Source organism: Mustela lutreola, chromosome 15 (genome assembly GCF_030435805.1).
Source record: "Mustela lutreola isolate mMusLut2 chromosome 15, mMusLut2.pri, whole genome shotgun sequence".
NCBI lineage: Eukaryota > Metazoa > Chordata > Mammalia > Carnivora > Mustelidae > Mustela > Mustela lutreola.
In genome coordinates, this window is record NC_081304.1 from 58,614,472 (window position 1) to 58,635,176 (window position 20,705).

The window sequence follows — 20,705 nt, forward strand, 5'->3', positions numbered from 1 at the left end:
GAAAGGAAAGTATAATTTATATGTACAACCAATACACCTGATACAGAAGAGGGGGTCGGGACAGCCCAGGAGTGGGTGTGAAGAGACCGGGAAAGGGGCAGCGAGAAAGGGAAGGGGCCGCGAAGAGGAAGTGGGGGGTTCGCCATGCAAACTGCCACTGTCCCCGGCCCCTCCTGGGGGGGAGGACATGCCCAAGTCTCCCCCGCCTGCCCTCTGCTCTTTTGTTCTGGTCCCGAAGGCAAGGCAGTCCCGAGACTACGCCCCCTGCCTGATCCACTCAAATTCAGTCCGTATCGAGGCCCTCAGGAGGGAGGGTAGAAGTGCTCCAAGGACCCAAGCCCCCAAGCTGGGGGCTCCCCCACTGCGGGCCTGTAGCGTTTTCTCCCACCCTTTCTAGGCAACCGGGACCCTAGAACAGATTGGGGAGCTCCTCTTTGGCTTGAGGGAGTATCGCCCAACCATCACTCTCTTTGGGGGGGGTCCCTGGTCCCTAGGGAGAGGGGAGACAACCCCCCAACACAACATGCCGTACGCACGAGGTCACTGAGCCAGGGAATGGCGCCTTTATTCTGAGGCTGAACAGCAATCGACTCCCTCCCCTGCAACTGCTCCACCCTCCTTTCGGGGAGAGGAAAGGGAAGGAAACATGCAGCTCCCCTCTCCTCTTCCCTTCCTCCCTCTCTAAAGTCCCCCTCCTCTCTTCAAAGTTCTTCTCCCCACCAAAGTTCCTACAGAACCAGCGAGGCTGATGCCCCACATCTGTAGATGGAGCTCGAACTGCAGGGGTGAAGGCGACCGCTCTGCCTCTCTCCTCCCCCCAGCACATTTTGGGAAGCCGCGCGTGTTCGGTGGGGGGTGAGGATACTTGGAAGACCCTGCTTCACCGCCTCCCACTGGGACCTCTTCTCACCAGCAAAGTCTTCGAAGCGCGGTGGGAAAGGCGCAGGGGAGTGGAGAGAGACAAAGGGCCCTTCTCAAAGGAGTCGTAGAGAGGGGCAGGGGGGCACCTAGCCCAGAGGTGGCCCAAGGGGTGGGGAAGGTGGAGGATTGGCAGCAGGTCCCAGAGCCTGAGCTGGGGGTCGGCCTCGGGCACGGGGCCTGGGTGATGCGCTGGCCTGGGAGCCTGTCAGTCGTCTATACAGATCACCTCCCCGGCTCGGGGCTCCTTCCGATCCAGCCCGTCTGACACCAGCGCCCCCACCATTTCCTTCTCCTTCTTCACCAGCACTGGAGGGCCGTTGGTGGCGGCTGTTTGGGAAGGAGGCAAGGGCGTGAACCCCAGCTTCGCTCCCAAACGTGGCCTCTTGACCATAGCATGTGACAGCTAGATTACCTCCTGCCACTGCTACTTAGTTCCCAGGGCAGCAGGGATGGGAGCAGGGCGAACCCCTGTCCCTGGGAGTCCCGGTGCCCATGACAGACCCCGTCCCGACCCTCACCATACCCCCTTTCCGAGCTCCGATTCTCCTTCCTGGAGGTAGTGGTTAAAGCCACTGACACCTTTGGTGGCATTTCGGACAGTGGGAACGGAAGAGAAGTCGGGTTTGGGAAGAACAAAGGCCAGAAAGACTCGGTTTCATAAAACTGTAGAAACTCGCAAGGAAGCGAGATGGGCTGGACAGGTAAAGGGGGGCTAGGCAGGGCCGAAGCTCAGACAAGCAGGGAGCTCACCTGTGATGAAGGAGCCTGCAGGCATCTGGCTGTAGTTGGCGCCGGCGGCGGCCAGGGCCCCGACGGGGGCGGCGCTGAAGGCCGCCCCGTACCCCGGAGGCGTAGCGTAGGGCCCCGGGGGAAAGGCCTGGAAGAGAGCGCGCGCCCATGTGAGAGGCTCCAAAGTCTGAGGGGACAATGGGGGCCCCGGCTCCAGCACTCCCGAGGGGATCACATACAGGCGGGGAGACTCGAGGGTGAGGAGTGTGTCCCAGCAAGTCGTTTCTCCACACCGTCGAGAGCTGCCGGAAGCGTGTGTGTGGGGGTCGGAGGAGGACCAGCAGGGACAACTGGAGTTGGGGGGAAAGAGGGTTACCGGTGTGGGGTGAGGCTCCGTGCCCTTGCTGGCCAGCCGGCTGAGGATGCTGCGCTCGGACATCTGCAGGCGGGCTGCGATGGGGGGGATTCGGGACAGCGTGGCCGGCAGGCGGGTCACGTCCGCCTTCATGTCGCTCAGCAACTCCTCCAGCTGGTTCAGAACTGGGGCCCGGGCCACGGAGAAAGAAGGGCAAGAGAAAGACAGGGAAAGGGAGGGATGGAGCCAGGAAACGACGAGGAGTCAGAGGGACACAAAGAGAGGGAGAAAGAGACACCAAGGAACCAGAGACCAAGAAGATGACAGAAGGAGACAGAAAGAGCGACTCAGAGGAGAGAAAGAAGGAGAGAGACCAGATGAGCAGAGGATAGACAGAGAGAGAGCACAGGACACGGGAGGCAGAGGGACATCGGGAGACATGGGGCGGGGGGTCGTCAGAACATTCCATACTGCAAGAGTGACGTTTTGTGGGTGGGGATGACGGGGAGGAAATAGTCAGGAGACGTGGGAGGCGGTAACTGGTGTCACAGATTTCAGGAGTCGAGGTTTTCATGTGTGAGGGGAAGGGAGATTAGAGAATCAGCATTACAGATTTGGGGAATTAAAACAGGAATCCAAGGGGCCACGAGTCAGTTGCTAGTCAGACAGGGTTAGATGGTTAGAGGGGTCTGGAGTCGAATCTATCATCATCAGAGGAAGAGGGTTTGGGAGGAAGGGTTGGAGTCAAAGGGAAGTTTCGGGGAGAGGATCACAGGGTGGGACGGGGGTAGTTTCTGCCTGGTGGGGTGAGCGAGACGCGGTGGGCGGGGGTACATGACTTGTGCGACTGGGGGTAAGGACTCTGGGGGACTACACACAGGCCACGGCCCCGGAGAGGGTGCTATTAGCTGTAGGGCAGGCGTGTGGGCCAACGGAGGAGTTCGGCCCTGCGGAGGGACGCGCCACAGTCTCACAGACTCTGGGTGAGGGGGGCCGGCCCCTCCGCCAGGCGCTGGTGTGAATGCTCTTAGGACGGATGAGGGCCGGCTTGCACAAACCCAAGAGGCTCAAAACCACGGGGTGGCTGGGGGGTGGGGGTTGGGGGTGGGGGCAGAGGTCAGAGGGGGGTGGTGCGGAGGGTAAAGGGGTCAGAGGGGTGGGAAAATTTTGAAGGGTGCGGGGTGAAGACTTACGCAGCGCTGTGGGCCCTCCCCCGCGCGGGGCCGCCGCGGCCCTTACCCTTGTGCAGGACGGCGTTGGCCGGCTTGTTCCCCGCCAGCGACTCCTTGGAGAGGTGCTGGTGGCTCTCGGCCAGGCATTCGGCCTCGGCGAAGCGGGCGTGGAGGGCCATGGCGGGGTGCGCCGGCTCCTGGGACAGGTTCAGGTAGGCCGCCCGCCGAAGCTGCTCCTCGATCACCAGCGCCTGCTCCAGGAGCTGGGGGGCCCGGAGGGGAGTGGGGGGGCATGGGCATCTGCCAGCAGCCGGGCCCGCTGGAGACCCACACTGCCCTTCCTGCTGGCCCAGAGCACCCCAGCCTTCCACCAAGCCCACACTGACCCCAACACATCCCGGTCCCAGACACAAGGGTCTACCTGGCTGTCCCCCTACAGGAGTTAGCCGTCCCCACGTTCCAACCACACCTGGACCCCCGCTCTGACCCGAACCCCTCTTCACCACGGTCCCTCCTCTCCTGGGTCCCCACCTTGAATCTCCGGGCCAGGAACTTATTTTTCATCTCCAGAAAGTTCCCCTTATTGGCTTCAGTTTTAAACGGCTCATTGATGATGGCAAACTGAGCGTCATTTTGGATGTCCTGCCACCGTGCATAGCCGTGGCTGCGATGCAGGAAGGGGCCGTCAAGGAACCAAACAGGGAGGCACTGTGCGGTCCACACTCATTTCCTCTTGCCCGTCCCCCCAGGGTGACACCACCCCCTTCCCGGGGTGTGGACTCCTCCCCCATCCAGGTTGAAAAAACCGCTTTTTTCCTGCATTTCTATCGAAGGATACAGGACAATCCCGGCCAGAAGCCAATAGTCATGTCTTCGGTGCCAGATCTCATTGAGTTTCCCGGAGCAAATAGCCGCCCGCTCCTCGTTCTGCCACAGCGTGTGAAGCTCTGGAAAGCGGGCCAGAGAGAGAGACATGGGGTGTGTCAGCAGTGTGAGAACCATGGCCAGCTCGGCGGCAGTCAGAAGGGAAGGACCCGAGTCGGGGGGAGAGGACCGAGGGCTCTTTAGGGAGAAGATGGAAAGGTCTGGTTCACGCTGAGGACCAAAAGCTGTTACAAGCAAGGCTCAAGTTCAGACCAGGAATCGAGGAAGGGTAAAGAGGGCTCAGGAGTCCGGAGTGCAGCCAAGGAGGACGGCAGGTGGGGTGCAAGCCTGCCCTACCAGCAGCGACTTGGAACAAAAGGCAGGCACCACAAGGGAGCCTGAGAGGGCAAGCACATCCCGGTGAAGGGCGCCCACCTGTGAAGCCTCCGTCTGCGATGTTGAACATGAACCGGGGCTTCTCCACCTTCTCCTCGCGCCGGCTGTTGGGCCGAGGCTCATCCCGGGGAGGCCCCGGCCGCAGCTCCCGCTCCCCTTTCACGTCTTCTGCTAGGGCAGACGAGGCAGAGCTCACCGCTGTGCTCAGGCCCCTCCCGGCTCCCAACGCTATTCCCTGGACTGGCCTGGCCTGGAGCAACTACCCCCCAGGCCCCAGGCTTCGGCTCCCCTGGACTCCACCTCCCGATGCCCTCAGGGACCCGGGGCACAGCGCTTCCACCCATTACCTCTCTTGCCCAAATCCCCTGTTTCCCCCTCCGGCCTCTCCCTGTGCTCCTGGCCATCCAACGGCTTCTCCTCCCCCCTCTCTCCTGGCGTCGACTCTGTGGCTGTGGGAGGGGTAAGGGACAGGAAGGGAGGATGTCACCCTCATCCCATGGCCCCAGAAGAGGGAGCTCCTGGAGTCTAAGCCCCTCATCACCCCTAAGCCCATGCACCCACCTGACTTCTCTCTGTCCCCCCGGTACCCAGGCTCGGGCTCCATTTCTCCAGGGACTCCCGGCACCTCCTCCTCTAGAGGGATCTTTCTGGACTCCAGCCGCTCCCCAAGTGATGGGGCTGGGCTAGGGACATCAGCCTAGGAGTCAGGATGGAGTCAGGATGAAGCAGAACCAGGCACCAGACCCTCTCACTCGCACTCCCTGCGGGAGCCAGGCAGCCACATACCTCTGTCTCCATCTTCTCCCCGATTTTGCTGTTCTTCTCAGGCTTCTCCTCCTGGTTTTCTGCTTCATCCTTTTCAAGCGGTGTCCTCACGCCATCTCCTTTCTCACTAGGAGCTGGGGTAGCTGCAGCGGGAAGCAGAGTGAGGAGGCAGAAAACCCCACCCTGACTCCAGTCCCTGTCCTAGGGCTCCAGCCCCACCCCCATCTCTCCTGCCGTCTAGTTACCAGGCTTCGAAGTGCAAGGACTGTTGGTAGCAGAGGCCTCAGGGGTGGTGGGAGACGTTTTGGTAGGAGAGGAAGCTCTGGAGGAACGCTTAGAGTCGGCGCTGGGGTCGGGCATCAGCTCGGGCATCGACCAGCGCCCATTGATGTGCTCAAATTCCTGTACCTGAGAGCGGCAGGGAGCGGTAGGGATGGGTCAGCTACAGGCACTGAGGGGGTAGGGGGTGGTAGAGACAGGTCAGCTGCAGGCCCCAAGATGGGCAGAGGGTGGCAGGGACGGGTCAGCTGCAGGTACTAGCCACACAGGAAGCTCTCCCGCCAGTCTGAATCCAGAACCCGGGGATGCCAGGCAGCGTGGAGATGGGGCCTAGGGGACCAGCTCGACTCTGGGCGAAGGACAGACTGATACCTTCTTCTTGACGAGAGACATGACTCCAATCCGGGTCAGCACTTGCTGGCGACTCAGGCCCTCCCGAGGGACACCATCAGCAAAGGTCTCTGAGCCATCTGCCCCGGGCTCACAGAGGTGACGCATGAACAGAGACACATAGGCTCTGGGAAGTGTAGGGCGGGATGCAGGTTAGGAGGGCCGGGCAGGGGGTGCGGGTGGCGAGGCGGTGATGAGGGCACAGGGCTTACCGACACCCTAAAACCCTACACTGCCCAGAGCCTACCAATCTCCCCAGGACCCGCCCTCCACCCCCCCCCCCACCCTGTCTCTCCCTGGGGTCCTTGGCCTTGGTACTTCGTTCCTAGGCCCCATCAGTCAGCTCGTCATCCTGTCTACCAGCTCCCCGGCCAGTAAGTGTGAGGCCAGGACAGCCCGGGGCCAGGCGCCCCTCTCCAGCGCCTCTCCCCTGCAGGCGGGGGGCAGCCAGGCCTCTGTGCTCTAGGCTCGGCTGAGGGGAGGTGGGGCAGGCTGAGCCCACGTCCCAGGAAATCGAGCCCGGAAAGATCGGACCAGGCCATGTGGCCGGGAGCATGGCAGTCAGCTGAGTAAGTTCACATCACGTGGTGGCCGCCAAGACACAAGCACACCCGGAGCTCCCCCAGCCCACAGCCCGCTGGGCCCGCAGCACCAGTGCTCACTTGAACTCCTTCTCTGTCTTGCCCCTCAGGTCCCGCACCAGCCACTGGGTGGTGAAGGCGTCCTGTGGTGGCATCCCCCAGCGCATCACAGCGTTGAGGAAGGCCTTGCGCTGCCGGGTGTTGAATCCCAGCACCTGGGGGCCGCAAGGGAGGGCGTGGACTGTCAATATCCGGTGAGGGAGTCTCACTACTAGGACCCCCAACCCCAGGGAACTCAGCCTCGGGGCCCCACCCCCAAGGGGATACTTGGAGGTCTGAGGCTGGCTCCCACCTCAATGTTGCCCCCAACTCGCGCCAGCAGCGGAGGGAGTGGCTTGTCCTTCTCATTCCGGAGCTGCCTCTTTGACTGTCGACGCCCTGGGTGTGGGGGAAGGGAGGGTGGCCTGGTTAGGGGGTCCCCCACCTCCTCCACCCATTAATCCTTCTCCACACCCAGCCCCTGAGACACAGAATCCGGGGAAGGCCTAACACAAGTCTCAGGCGCTTCTAATTTCCTTTTAAGTGCTTTTTGACCTAGAAACGGTCTAGAAGAAACGGGTCCCCTTACAGGACTAGTAGCTGGGCCAGAGAGGAGAACGTAAACTATAAACTTTCTCGATTTTCCTTCTAGACATCCCAGCCCATACGATTCTCTATGCCCCATTTTGACAGTGGAAAAACTAACGGACGTTCCGTTCTTTTTATCCGCGATCTTTACTCAGTCAACAGAGAAGCACTCGTTTATGGAAAAACCACGGACTTAAAGGACACCAGGGAGTGAACCGGGAAGAGCTACAGCAGGAAATCAGGAAACAGGTGCCACCTTCTGGACGCTCGTCGAAGTCTTCATCCTCCTCCTCCGATCCCACTGAGTACTCGGACTGGTTATCTGTGGGGAGAGGGCACTGCATCAGGGCCAGCTCCCAGGGTAAGCCCACCCGGGGGCTCTTTCTGGCTGGAGCCCCCCCCCCCCAGCCAATGCTGTCGGACACTATGAGGCCACATATCCTGGATGGGGTCCAGTCACCATGTACCCGGTCCCCAGCCCTGCACCTCAGGTGCCAGGCGAGGACTCTGGGTGTCCGGCGGGCCCCTGCAGCCACCAGCTGGCTGGGACCACCCGCAAGCCTGCCCAGCCTCTAGGCAGCTCCTGCAGACCCTTCTGAAGCTCCTGTCCCTCTGGGGGGGGCGGCCCTGACCCCTAGGCCTCCCTCTCCCTCTATGTGCCCACCCCCTTGCCCCAGGCCTCCAGGCTCCTGGCCAGCGCACCTCCCTTCCCGGTCCCTCCCTCTGGGGCTCACCCTGGTCCTCCTGGGCGGCATCGTTGTAGTTGACCTGCTTCCGGACCCGCTTGCCCTTGCCCAGGTTGCGGGCCAGGTCCTCCTGCTGCTGCTCGTAGTGGTGCCGCAGCAGCTTCTCCCAGTAGTCGGGGTCCACGTTCTCCTCCTGCTTGATGATCTCTCGTTCGATCTCCTCAATCTGCAGGCAGCACAACGCACACTCACAGCTTCCCTCGCCGGTGCCCAGCGCTCACGGCCCGCAACCGCATGCCTACTTCCCCACCGCCTGGCCTCTGCGACTCCCGCAAGAATCTTCTGGACACCGCACGTCCTCTTCGTCTCTTACCTGCAGCGGGCTTCTCCTCCCTGCTCCCCACGTCTCCCCTGAGCCTGTCCTCCGGCGCCACCCGCATCTGTCCCACCCTGACTCGCAGACACCCTCTGTGTATTGGTACTTTCTCCCCCGAGGTTCTCCCCAAAGTCTGGTCTCACCCCTCAAACCAAGGAGCTGTTCTGCCTTTTGCCCGGTGTTACGGTAAGAGCTCAGACTCCCCGCAGACTCCCCATTCAAGCCCACGGACGCTGCCCCGCAAAGGTGGCCCAGGGTACACCGCGCCCACCCTGGCGTCTCACCTTGTCTTCCTCCCGCACCACATACTGGGCCACCTTGAAGGAGCTGAGATACTCGTTCATGTTCTGCACATCCGTGTCCTCCGTCGCATCCTGGTTCCGGTCCAACAGCCGAGCGATGGCCTCGTTGTCGTAGTGAATCACGCTGCTGTCCTCCTCCTTGTTCTCCCCTGGTGGAGACGGGGAACCAGAGGAGACTGTGAGTTCCAACCGGAGGAAAATCCGTGCAAAGCTTTCTAACTTCGCTTCCTTCTCACGGGAGCACTGGAGGAGAAGACCCTTCCCCAAGGAGTCTGCAGACACATGTCGGGCCTTCCAACCCTCAGTGGAGGAGAAAGGGCCACGCTTCTCCCAGGGTACGCATGGAAGAGCTTTTCTTCAGGGGTTCCCGAAGACAAGTGTGCCCGGGAGCACAGGGCCTGGCTTCAGGAAGCCGCGGGGCAGGTTCTCACCCTCGTTCTCGTCCTTGAACAACTCCTCGGTGCCGAACTTGAGGATGTCGTCCAGCTCCTGCTTGGACATGGAGCCGGCCTTGGAGCCCAGCCCGGGCCGCACCACCAGGTGAGTGAGCATCATCTTCCTCTTGGCCACTTGGGTGATCCTCTCTTCCACGGACGCGCGGGTCACAAACCGGTAAATCATCACCTTGTTGGCCTGGCCGATGCGGTGTGCGCGGCTGAAGGCCTGTGCGGGCAGGAGGCGGAAGTGCGGATGGACGAGGGGAGCGGCCAGGGAGATGGGCCCCACATGCTGGGGAAAGGCCGCCGGCAAGGAAGGGTCTTCTACCCCCACTGAAAGCTCTCTCTCTGACCCTGGACATGACCCCCTCAGCCGGAAACCTGCATCCCCTTGCTACGGGTGCAGGGGATCCAGGAGGCCAGCTCCCACCTGGATGTCGTTATGGGGGTTCCAGTCAGAATCGAAGATGATGACCGTGTCTGCAGTGGCCAGGTTGATGCCCAGGCCCCCGGCACGAGTGGACAGCAGGAAGCAGAACTGTTGGGCCCCGGGAGCTAGGAGGGGACAGCGAGATTCGGCAGCTGTGCCGTGCGGCCAACTCTGAGACGCCCCCCGGCCGCAGACCACCATGCCACCCACGCAGCAGCCAGGTGACAGATACCCTCCCGTTTCAGGGACCCAAGTGCAGGTGGCTCAGGCCTTGCGTGCCCAGCAGGCATCCCCCCTCACCGTTGAACCGATCGATGGCCTCCTGCCTCAGAGCGCCTGTGATGCCGCCGTCAATGCGCTCATACTTGTAGCCTTCGTAGTCTAAAAAGTCCTCCAACAGGTCCAACATCTTGGTCATCTACGGTCGGAGAGAAGGACGGAGTCTGGAATGATGAAGCAGTGGGCCAGGCACGGCGTGCCCTGACCATCCCTTTGTTGCTTCCACCCCCCTTGGCCATGACGCCCACTTCCCGGGGGTGCTCCTCTACCCCTGCCCTTCCTTGCCCCACTTTCTTGTCACATATGCTTGACTTAGCCTCCCTTCCCCTCTGAGACCCACGAGGTTCCAGGGACATCTACAAATGCCCGGAAGATCTGTATGGAATTGTCTCTCTGGGTGGCTTTCTGGAGAGCAGACCCACTGCTTTGTCAGTGTTCCAAGACCTCTGTGCTGTGCTCTCCTTTCCTCTCCTCTCCCGTGGCTAAGGAACACTATCGGTCCCAGAGACGACCTCCAGGAGACGACCCCAAGGAGACATGGGCTCCCTCTACCCCTGCTCCCCGTCTGGCTTCCAAGAAGCTGGCCTGCAACTTCCAATGACCTAAGCTAAGAACAGGGGTCAGAGGCCAAGAGGAACGCCGCCAGACCAGAGCCTCTCAAGAGTGCCACCTCCTGACCTCTCATGCCATGGGAGCCATGAGGAACAAGGTAAGGGACTGGCCTTGGGGGCGACACAGAGCTACGGGTGCAGGTCACCTGTGAGAAGATGAGCACTCTGTGTCCTTGCTCCTTCAGCTTCCGTAACATCTTCTGTAAGAGCATGAGCTTGCCAGACGCCTTAATAAGCGCCCCACCCTCGTAGGCTCCACTGGGGAGTTTGGGGGATTCCTGCCGAGAAGGGAGCAAAAAGGACGAGAGGGTCAGGGAGAGCGCCCCTGTGTTCCGACACAGCCTAGAAAGCCCAGGACCCAAATCCAGTCTCCGCCCCTTATGACTTCCTGCTCCCCTGGGCAATCCCATGCCCGTGCCCCACTGCCGCCCACCGCCCAGCTCCAGGCCTGCTTCTGCCCCCCCCACCCCCCAAACCGGCAGCCCTCCACCCCATCTTCGGACAGCAGCATGCTGGCAGCCCCCCGTGCGTGCGTCACCATGGCCGCCACAGGGAAGAGGTAGGGGTGGTTGCAACACTTCTTCAGATCCATCATGATGTTGAGCAGCGACACCTGGTTCCCGCCACCTCGCGAGTTCAAGGCCTCGAAGTTCCGAGTCAGGATGTACTTGTAGTATTTCCTGAACACCAGGGTGCGGGGCGCGGAAGAGACAGGACCAGGGGAGAAGTGAGGAGGCTGCCGCCTCCTGGAAGGCTGCCCTCAGCACCCCCAGCCCCCTTGGCCCAGGTGGCCCGGCTCTCATCTCACTTCTGCATGGGGCTGAGCTCCACCCGGACGATGAGCTCTGTCTTGGCTGGCATGTTCTTGAAGACATCAGCCTTGAGCCTCCGCAGCATGTGCGGCCCCAGCAAATCGTGCAGCTTCTTAATCTGGTCTTCTTTGGAGATGTCCGCAAACTCCTCCAGAAAGCCCTCCAGGTTGCTAGCAGGAGGAAGGAGACAAAGAACTGAACAGGCCATCGGGTTCTTTGTGCCTAGCCTCAGGCTTCGTTCTTCACCTCGGGGAACCCTCCGCCTGCCCCTGTTCTCAGCCCCTCCTCGCCGCAGGTCCGCACACCACCCTGGGGGGGGTCACTTACTTAAACCTCTCTGGGGTGAGGAAATTCAGCAGGTGGAAGAGCTCCTCCAGGTTATTCTGCAACGGAGTCCCGGTCAGCAGCAACTTATGATCTATCTTGTAGCCATTGAGGACCCTGAAAAACTAGAAAATGAGGCAAGGAGAGGCAGGAGAATGGGCCCGTTAGTGGCAAGCAGCTGGACCACACAGCCCGACTTTTTCTGTGCTCTGTCCGGGATTACAAGCCCCGAATCTCCAGTCCTCCTTCTCACCCAACCTGGACTCCTTCCCTGTTCCGGGCTGCAGAAAGTCCAGAACCTTCCTTCTCACAAGCAGGGCCAGACTGGGAGGTCTGGGTGTGTGACTCACCTTGGACTGGTTATTCTTGAGCCGATGGGCTTCGTCTACGACGAGGCAGGCCCAGCGGATGGAGCCGAGGGCGGCCTGGTCGATGGTGATCAGTTCGTACGAGGTCAGCAGAACGTGGAACTTGACCTGGGCCTCCCTCTGCCAACATAGCCATGGTCCGTGCGGCTGCCACCCGATGCCCGGGCACCCAGACCTCTAGCCCCGTGCTTTCCCCGGACACCCCGTCCTGCCTGCGCCTGCCGGGGGAGCCAGCCACCGCGTCCTGCCATGTGGGCTCCACCCGGGGATGACTGGACACAGCCCCCAACCTCTACCCCATGTCCGGCATGGGCAGAAGTGTACGTCTCCAGGGCAGGAGCGGGGCGGGGGGTGGAAGAAGGAGAAAGCTCAGAGAGTTAAATGCCAGTGGGGGACAATGAAATAACACCTGGGGGTCTCCAAGTAGACAAGCTCAAGGGGCATACCTTCATCTTAAAAGCTTTCTTGCCACCTTTGATGGCGTTGTCTTCGAAGGAAAACTCGTTCTCACGGATGATGGCCCGGCTGTCCTTGTCACCCGTGTACGTCACCACGTAGAACTTGGGTGCCCACATCTGGAACTCCCGCTCCCAGTTAATGATGGTCGAGAGGGGGGCGCTCACCAGGAAGGGACCCTTTGTGTGGCCCTGTGAGTTGAGGGTTGGGGAGACCATCATTCAGGGGTTGAGGCGGTCGCCCCAGTCCTCTGGTTGCTGCCCGCCTCCCCACAGTCCCCCGTGGCCTCAGCCTCCATCCACTCCCACCTTCCAGAACCTTCCCCAGTCCCTCCGAGGGCCCCTGTGTCCAGTACCTCCTTATAGAGCGAGTAGAGGAAGACGATAGTCTGGATGGTCTTGCCCAGCCCCATCTCGTCAGCCAGGATGGTGTCGGTCCCCTGGGCCCAGGAGAAGCGCAGCCAGTTCAAGCCCTCCAGCTGGTACATGTGCAGTGTGCCGCCCGTGGCTGTGATGAACCGCGGCTGGCTCTCGTATTTCACCGTAGGCTGTGGAGTCAAGACGTCTGAGCGCTCAGGGAGACGGTCAGGGCTCCTCCGCCCCCCTCGCTGGCACAGAGGCTCAGGCGGGATCACGGTTCCCTCCGTGATGCCTGAGCTTACGGGAAGTTCTAGACCTCGGTCCCTCCCCCTCCAGCACTGGCATGAGGAAGGCAGCAGGGGTGGGGGCAGCCCCGGGTGCTGGGGCGTCAAGCTTCTCTCTGGCCCTTTAGGCCGATCTCCTAGCCATGCTTGGGGCAGGCTGGACACCGTCCAGGGAGGCTGCTGAAACTTCGGGGAAGTCCTGTCTGGAGGCCCGGGGCAATCTGCAATCACCTAGATCTAGAAACGGGAGAGAGGCTGAGAGGGAGGACTTACATCGTTAGTAGGAGAACTGGGTGGCCCGTCGCCCTGCAGCTCCTTCTTCTTCTTCTTATACTTGCGGGGCTGGGCGGGGTCCTCCCCCATGATCAGTTCTCTGGGAGAAGAGCAGGTGTGAGTGAGGCCTGCTCCTCGGAACCTCGCTCTCTCCTGAACCCACTCCAGACCTCCCTCTCACTTTCCTTAAACATCTCACAGTTCCTTTCTTCCAGAGTTTTTACCTTCACCCCTTTTACATCCAGTGCCAACAGCGCCCACCACCCCCAGTCCTCGGCATCCCCTCTCCCCATGACTGCACCTGACGTCTGTTCCTCACACTGTTCCTTCCTCCACCCGTCCCACCCCAGACAACCTAGCACCGGCTGCTACTGCCCTCAATTTCAGGTCGGCTCTGCCCCTCCCGGACCTCCCCTTGCCCAAGGGGCTGGCTTTCGCTCCCCTGTCCTCAGACTCCACCCCGCGGCCTGGCCCCCTCACCGGTGTCTCCAGTAGCTCTGTTTGTGGTCTTCGTACTCGGGGATGTTCATTTCATCCTCCTCCCACGTGGACTGGTCATAGGGCAAGTCCCGCCATTTCACGAGATAGTGGTAATTCCCCTTTTTATCCACACTGCGGGGCAGAAGACCAAGAGAAAGAGCAGGAGGAGAAAAAGAACATGGACCACAATCAGAAAGAAATCATCATATAAACACGATCAGCCAACAGCTAGCCTTTGTCACCTCATCCTCAACGAGGGGCCCCCGGGGGGGAATTTAGGACGACTGAAATCCCACCCTATGCTTTCCAGCATGGCTGCTTGGAAATCTACGACCAGAGGGACGCCTGGGTGGCTTAGTTGTTGGGCGTCTGCCTTTGGCTCATGTCATGATCCCAGAGTTCTGCGATCTGGGAGCCCCCCCATCGGGCTCCCTGCTCGGCGGTAAGCCTGCTTTCCCACTCCCACTCCCCCTGCTCCTGTGCCTGCTCTCGCTATCTCTCTGTCGCTGTCAAATAAATAAAAATAATATTTTAAAATTTAAAAAAAGAAAAAGAAAAAGAAATCTACGACCAGAAAACCCTTGGGGCTTCGTCTAATCAGTCTTAACTAAACAGCCATTGGGCAGGAGGCCCCGCTCCAGGCAGGGCTGACTCGGCAGTGAGGCACGAACAGACAAGGGACCCCAAGTCCACAGAGCTCACGCTCGGTGCAGAAGGCAGTGACGACCCAGTAAACATGCGCGTGGACAATGTCTGGTGGTAACATGCACCACGAAGAAAGCAGCACAACAAACACAGGTTGGCTAAACCGTGTTTCTCACGTTGGCCTTTGTGGCCTGATACCCAGCCTTGCAGATTATTAGATCAGAGGCCACAGGGAAGGGGTCACACGGGCCTGGACTCTACGTCTGGTTTCTCTCCACCTGGATGCCCGAGAAACGCAGCTGGAGCCCCGCAGGCGCACCAGGTGCTGGGTGCAGTGATACAGCCTCTAGCGGGGTGGCAGTGGCAGTAGGGTAGGGAACAGCATGGGTGAATGAGTGGGAGGCCGGAGACTCACCTGTGGTTGATGATGCGGTGGACGGTCATCCATTCTGGCTTGATGCCAAAGCGATAGTACTTCTCCTCCATCTCCGCGTAGTGCGGGTCCTTGACCTTGCGTTTGTCACTCTTGCCGTCGTCCTCACCGGAGCCATAGTCCAGGGGCGGGGGCTCATCCATGTCATTTTTCCTCTGGTAGTTCCGGTACATCACCAAGTGGAAGATCTCCAGCTGACGGGGCACAGAGGGAGGGGACGAGATGGTCCCAGCATCCGAAGAGGACCACAGGGGACCAGCCCCCGGGTGGAGCAGCATGGGGAGGACAGACATTCAGCGGACTGGGCAAGCATAGGACAGGCTGATGGGAGCAGGAACACGGTGGACTGAGGGCTGGACTGAGGGCAGAATGGGAAGGGAGGCTGGCGGCGGGAGGAGTGGAGGCCGAAGGAGACTCCCGCAGAGACTGAGGATGGAGGGAGGGTATGAGGGCCCGAGGCCCAAAGCAAGCGAAGGGTCTGGGGCCGGAGGGAGGAGTGAGAAGAACAGCATGGGGGTCCCACAGAGCGGGAAGGACAGGCCGCATACCTGAAGCTCCTTGGCCCAGGAGCAGTGCCAGTAGGACAGTCCTACCCACTTGACAAAGAACTCTCGCTCCGATCGGCCTTGAAGAGGACGGGGTGGCGGGGCATCGGGGTTCCCGTCGGCCTGCTGGGGTGCCGGCACCGACACGGGCGGCTCCCCCCACCGCCAGTGCAGGATCTTCTGCACACGGCCTTTCAGCACAGGGCACTTGGGGACAGGCGCGCACAAGGAGGAAACATGGGGAAAAAGTGCCATCGTTAGAGGAGGAGGAGTTCGGGGTCCCACGAGGGAGTCAAAGGCCAAGTGCAGGGACAGGAACAGAAAGGGGGGCCAGACAGTGGGGTTCCAGAGATGGGAAGAGTCGGGGCTGCCAGGAAACCCAGCAGGAAGGGCCGACTCACCGTGCATCGGGGACACAGCCATTCCCCGTTGGGGATGTCAGGCAGGGGCGGGTTCAGACAGTGAATGTGGTAGGAGGAGATACACGCATCGCAGCACAGGAGCTCGCCCCCGTCCTTACACACGCGGCAGTACTCCATGTGGTCGTCCTCCTCCTCCTTCTCCCCTTCTTCCTCTCCCTCCTCCTCGTACTCCTCCTCCTCCTCCTTGGCCTCCCACTGCACACCCTCCTTCTCCTGGGAGGCCAAGGCCAGACGTGGAGATGGACAGAAAGGAGAAGACGGGCAGTGAGACCGGAAGCCAGGGACAGACACGGGACACCTGACTGCTAGAAGGGCAAAGGAGGCGGGCGGGAACAAAGGAACGGGACACCTCCGTCTCCAGACACGTCAAGGAGGGAGCAGAGGGATGGGGGAGGGGGCTGGCCACCGAGAAAGCCAGGCATCTGGGGGCAGCAAGCAGACAGGTGGGTCCCCAGGGGGAGGGGGCAGCAGGTACTCACGCAGTGGGGGCAGCTCCATTTGCCCTCGGGAGCCCGGTCCAGCTCCGGATCAAGGCAGACGAGGTGGTAGGCACGAGGGCAGGTGTCGCACAGAATAATTTCCCCACCCTGTTGGCACACCTCGCAGTAATCCTGGTGATCCGTCTCGTAGCCGTCAACCTCGTCCTCCCCGGCCACTGCGGGACAGCCCAGGACTGTCATGTATACCAGGGCAGGCAAAGGGCACAGAAGGGGAGAGAGAGAAAGAGAGAGAGAGAAGTGATGGGGGAGAGAAAAGCTGAACAAAGCAGTTAGAGGGGGATACAAAAGGGGCCCTCAAGGGATGACAGGTGGCCAGATGGACAAGGTGACACACAGCTGGTACCCCTTACCCTTCCGCTTCTTCCTCCCTGGCCGGCCTCTCTTGAGCTTCTTGGTGCGGACAGGCCCGTCCGGCCGGCCCGAGGCGCTGTGGACGCTGCCGCTGTCCAGGTCTGACTCCTCGGCCTCCGGCTCGGGGCCCTCATCACTCTGCAAGACATACTGCCCGGAGCCCCGGGGCGGTCAGGGAGGCCGGCTTCACCGCGCTCCCCTCCCCAGGCCTCCGGCTCCTGCTCCAGCTTCCCTCAAGGACCCCTGTGTCTGGACCCCTGGACCCTGACCGCCCCCCCTCCATGCCGGGGCGCTTAGCCGACAGGGACAGGCCACTCACCGAGCCTCCCTTCTTCCTCTTGCCACCCAGCAGCCCAAGCTTGATTTTCAGGGGCGCCATCTTCTTTCCCCGAAGCTTCTTGCGTCCGTCAGGCACTCGGGGACTCTTACTCCGCCTTTTATGGCCTGGACCTGAAGGAGGAGCAGGGTGAGGGAGACCCGTCGGACGTCACGACGTCCTGGAATAACGCAGTTCACGGAGGCCTCAGAACCCCTGGACAGTGGTCCTAAACGGGGACGGGGGGGCCTCACCTTTGCCCTCTTTGGTTTTGGCTCTTCGGATGGGTGGGGGCTGGGTATCGGCAGAAGGAGGTGGTGGGAGGGTGGGGGGTCCGGAAGGTGCTATGGGGGCGGCCGATGACACGGCAGCTGACACCTGCTCGGCCACAGCTGCGGCTGCTGCCGCCGCCGCCGCCGCCACCGCAGCTGCCGACCCCTTGAAGGGATTGTTGGCACTGAACTCTCTCCACTTGGCCCCGAGGATGGTCATCATCTTAGACATTGGGATCTTAGGATTCTTCTTCGCGATCAGGGGCCTGTAAATGCAGGAGCAGAGGACATGGGACCTTCACAGATGGTCCGGACTCCGCCATACCCCTCAGGGGCTGAGTCTGCATTTGTGCTCGCGCTCCTGGGCCGGGAGGCAAAGACCTGTCAGGAACGACCTCGCTTTAAAGGTAACCCGATATAGAGCTTAAGAGAGAAAAAAAACAGGGGCGCCTGGTGGCTCAGTGGGTTAAGCCTCTGCCTTCAGCTCTGGTCATGATCTCAGGGTTTGGGATTGAGCCCCGCATTGGGCTCTCTGCTCAGCGGGAAGCCTGCTTCCTCCTCTCTCTCTGCCTGCCTCTCTGCCTACTTGTGATCTCTGTCAAATAAATAAATGAAACCTTTAAAAAAAGAGAGAAAAAAAATAATAAAAACCAAGAACACGTACGAGGAGAAAGGAAACGTACACACGCAGCAGATGAGAAAAGATAAAACAAAGATGTTGATAAAAACGCTTCCAATCTTTTCCAGTTTGTAAGATCCTATCACGTATGTTAGTGAGGTCATGTTTCATCCTTGTGATGATACCATGAGTTGCCAGGATTCTCTGCATTTTCCAGCAAGTTCCATGGGCCCTAGCACGTGCAGTCCGACAGGCCAGGTGGGTTAGGCTCTGTGGCGGGGTGGCAGACTTTTGTGAGGACATGGGTGACCACGGTGCTCACAGCAGCACGGTTCTCAGCAGTGAGGCAGGAGACAGGGTACTGACGACAAGGAGGGAACACTCGCCAGGCTTGGGCCACTCTGCTATCATCTACTCTACTCAGGGGGCGGGGGTGTCCCCAAAGCCCAGGCTCCACAGCCAGTGGGGTGTGACTGTTAATCACGGGGTCCTAAGCCAAGGATAGAGATGACTTGATAACTGAGCAAAGGAAATTGGGCAACACTCATTTCTCTCTGTTTCAGTGGAAAGAGAAGTCCTGCAGGGGGAGCCGGAATGTTTGGGGCATAGAGGGCCATCAGCCCTCACTGTGTTCTGTCACTAGGGCTTTCGAACCCAGCACTGGAATCATGACTGCCCCCCTGCCATCCTCTTGTGAAGGGATCCTGACCGGGGTCCCTGCACCCTGCGGCGACCAGGGTCCTCTCAAGTTCTGTGCCGTGCGTTTCTCTGGGGAGCAGCATCCAAGAGTTTATGCGGCTCCGCAGACCCCCCACCCCCACCCCCGGAAGTGTCCACCGGCCAATCCTACCTCATGAACTGGCTGAAGGCTTTGTAGTTGGTGAGCGTGTGGTAGTCCTCCTCAGAGAACACATGCTCCACGTCCTCCAGGCCCCAGGTCAGAAGCAGAGTAGCGGACGACTTCTGTTCTACCTGCTGCGAGTGACAAGGTGTCATGGGGCTTTCGGGGCAGGGGTTCCTTGAGGCAGGCGCTTCTCCGGCCCCCATCCTGGGCCCCCCACATGCCTCCCTCCCTCCCCATAGCTTGTAGCTGAGGCTCTGGGGCGAATTCTCTAGCTTCTCCACTGAGCACCCCCTCCTTGGTGCGCTCTGTCCCCAGCCCCATCTTCAACACTGATGTGTGTCCCCCCCAATCCTACTCACCTTTTGTCCTCCATCTCCCTCCCCCTTTTTCCGCCGCTTGGTCTTCTTTTCCTTTTTTTCTCTGTGCTTCCGCCTCCGTTTCCGACCTGGTCCCATTCCATATTCGCTGCCCCCGCTCTCTGACTTCTCCCGGTACTCATCGCGCTCGGAGCCAAATTCCTCCTCACTGTCCTGAGGGAGAGAAATAAAAATAACATTTCTTCAGTCCTACCATGTGCCAGGAACTGTTCTTAGCCCATAACATGTATTATCCCTTTTAATCTTCACAACAGTTTTCTGGAAATAGAAACTTATCTATTTTTAATCTGCTTTTTTTTTTTTTTGCAGATAAGGAAACTGAGGCACGCGGAACTGAACAAACTGGCAAGGAGACGTGGGGCTGCTAGGCTCTGGAAGCATGCAGTCCATGCCCATAGCCTGCTCTCAACGGGGGCTCCAGGGTGCTAAGGCGAGTCACGTTGACACCCGGGGCTCTGATGCTGGGGTCCTGAGCCGGAGTGGGGAGGGGGCGTCAGACCTCCGACTCCCGGATGCCCCCTACCCTCCACCCTCCACCCCAGAATAGAATAATCAGGAGGGACGGAGAAAATTCGAGAAAATGTAGGTGCCTGGGAATGGTCTGCTGAGCCTTGCGTGGAGAGAGGAGTCCTTCACACTTACAAGCTTCTTGCGTTTCCGGGGTTTTCCTGGTTTGTTCTCCTTCTGCTTCTTGGGTCCTCGTTTTCTCTTCTTTACACCCAAAGCTGAAGGCAGCAGCCGGATGTCATCCTTATCTTTGGAGCAGAGAGCACCAGAAAACCTAAGCCTCCAGGTTCCCCGGCTCGGCAGCCCCTAGACCTCAGCCCTCCTCACCTCTCCTGTTCCCACTCTCTAGGAACTAGGGCATTAACTCCTCCAAACCTCGCCTCCCTTCACCGGGTGCAAACAGAGAGTGTTTCGAGTACTCTGGGACGCTTGGGTTCTGAATGGGAGGTCAGGGGTCAGAAGGGAAGAGCAGCCAAACCACTCCCTCCTCTCTCCTCCTACTAACAAGGGAGCAGGCTCTAGGCCATGGGCTCGGACTGTGGCAGGTCCTTTCAGTCGCCGCCAGGGCTCCTCCTGCCTTCCCCCTCACTTAGCCAGCTGGCATCCTGCCCGGGAACTGGGGAAGCCATGCCCAGCTGCTGGCCTGGCCTGACCCCAGCACTTGGAGTGGGGAGACACAAGCTGGCAGCTCCCTAAGCCAGATGCTGAGACGGGAGAGCCAAAGGTGGACACCTGGGATCTCACACTAACACCCGGGGCCCTCACATCCCTTCCGCCATGAGGGAGGCCTCTATTTATACTTCCTCAGACAATCGCCAAGCCTCCCGTCACCCTAACATGGCCCTGGAGGAAAAGAAGTCCCTGCCAGTCATTTTCACATCTTGCCCGCAGGACCGCAGCGTCTGGCTCGTCCATCACACCCTAACCCTACAGGGAGCAGTCTCTGAATTACCTAAGCATTCCTCCTCTTCCCAAGTAGCCTGGAACCTCCCCTCAAATCTATTTCCATAACCCTGCTCCCTAGGAGAACTCAGGACCCCTCCCCTTTGTCCCCTGGTCTCACCCTTCGCCTCCAAATTTAGTCCCATTCATACAGAAGCAGCAGGGGAGACCCAAACAAAGCTGGAAACAAAGACACACCCAGCATATGCATTCTCAGACGCACACACGAACACAGGCCTGAGCACAAATCCAGACTGCTGCCTCTACTTGCTTTCAGCAAGCCTAGGTCCCGGACTTTCTCTCTAGATGTCTCTATCAGGGCAGGGGCTTCCCTGATGTGTCCCCTAGCCCAATTCTCCATGACCCTGACCTCGGG

At 60.1% G+C, this 20,705-nt stretch overlaps 1 protein-coding gene and 1 non-coding gene across 15 annotated transcripts in view; both read right to left on the reverse strand.

Moving 5' to 3' along the window:
• Positions 1-20,705, reverse strand: part of CHD3 (chromodomain helicase DNA binding protein 3) — a 24,562-nt gene continuing 3,857 nt past the window's right edge. For 2 of the 14 annotated variants that reach the window (XM_059147195.1, XM_059147201.1), the window contains exons 2-40: positions 19,523-19,635; positions 18,863-19,033; positions 18,510-18,634; positions 17,023-17,306; positions 16,772-16,902; positions 16,452-16,602; positions 16,081-16,274; positions 15,581-15,814; positions 15,183-15,386; positions 14,617-14,828; positions 13,557-13,688; positions 13,077-13,176; positions 12,516-12,707; positions 12,151-12,351; positions 11,687-11,824; positions 11,340-11,461; positions 11,009-11,182; positions 10,739-10,880; positions 10,347-10,478; positions 9,611-9,728; positions 9,311-9,435; positions 8,875-9,106; positions 8,426-8,592; positions 7,814-7,991; positions 7,336-7,401; positions 6,805-6,890; positions 6,534-6,667; positions 5,854-5,998; positions 5,448-5,610; positions 5,224-5,345; positions 4,999-5,134; positions 4,785-4,886; positions 4,477-4,608; positions 4,016-4,124; positions 3,709-3,841; positions 3,199-3,440; positions 2,027-2,190; positions 1,672-1,798; positions 1-1,248 (exon numbers count right to left, since the gene is read on the reverse strand). In XM_059147195.1, coding sequence (XP_059003178.1) covers positions 1,008-1,248; positions 1,672-1,798; positions 2,027-2,190; positions 3,199-3,440; positions 3,709-3,841; positions 4,016-4,124; positions 4,477-4,608; positions 4,785-4,886; positions 4,999-5,134; positions 5,224-5,345; positions 5,448-5,610; positions 5,854-5,998; positions 6,534-6,667; positions 6,805-6,890; positions 7,336-7,401; positions 7,814-7,991; positions 8,426-8,592; positions 8,875-9,106; positions 9,311-9,435; positions 9,611-9,728; positions 10,347-10,478; positions 10,739-10,880; positions 11,009-11,182; positions 11,340-11,461; positions 11,687-11,824; positions 12,151-12,351; positions 12,516-12,707; positions 13,077-13,176; positions 13,557-13,688; positions 14,617-14,828; positions 15,183-15,386; positions 15,581-15,814; positions 16,081-16,274; positions 16,452-16,602; positions 16,772-16,902; positions 17,023-17,306; positions 18,510-18,634; positions 18,863-19,033; positions 19,523-19,635 — 6,074 coding nt within the window. In that variant the 3' untranslated portion in view covers positions 1-1,007. Of the gene's footprint in view, positions 1,249-1,671; positions 1,799-1,889; positions 2,001-2,026; positions 2,191-3,198; positions 3,441-3,708; positions 3,842-4,015; positions 4,125-4,476; positions 4,609-4,784; positions 4,887-4,998; positions 5,135-5,223; positions 5,346-5,447; positions 5,611-5,853; positions 5,999-6,533; positions 6,668-6,804; positions 6,891-7,335; positions 7,402-7,813; positions 7,992-8,425; positions 8,593-8,874; positions 9,107-9,310; positions 9,436-9,610; positions 9,729-10,346; positions 10,479-10,738; positions 10,881-11,008; positions 11,183-11,339; positions 11,462-11,686; positions 11,825-12,150; positions 12,352-12,515; positions 12,708-13,076; positions 13,177-13,556; positions 13,689-14,616; positions 14,829-15,182; positions 15,387-15,580; positions 15,815-16,080; positions 16,275-16,451; positions 16,603-16,771; positions 16,903-17,022; positions 17,307-18,509; positions 18,635-18,862; positions 19,034-19,522; positions 19,636-20,705 lie in introns of all 14 variants that reach the window. The other 12 variants (XM_059147209.1, XM_059147196.1, XM_059147198.1 and 9 more) reach the window with 12 other exon arrangements.
• LOC131817240 (small Cajal body-specific RNA 21) lies at positions 6,248-6,392 on the reverse strand. Its single transcript, XR_009348424.1, has one exon. It is a non-coding gene; the product is annotated as a small Cajal body-specific RNA 21 (non-coding RNA).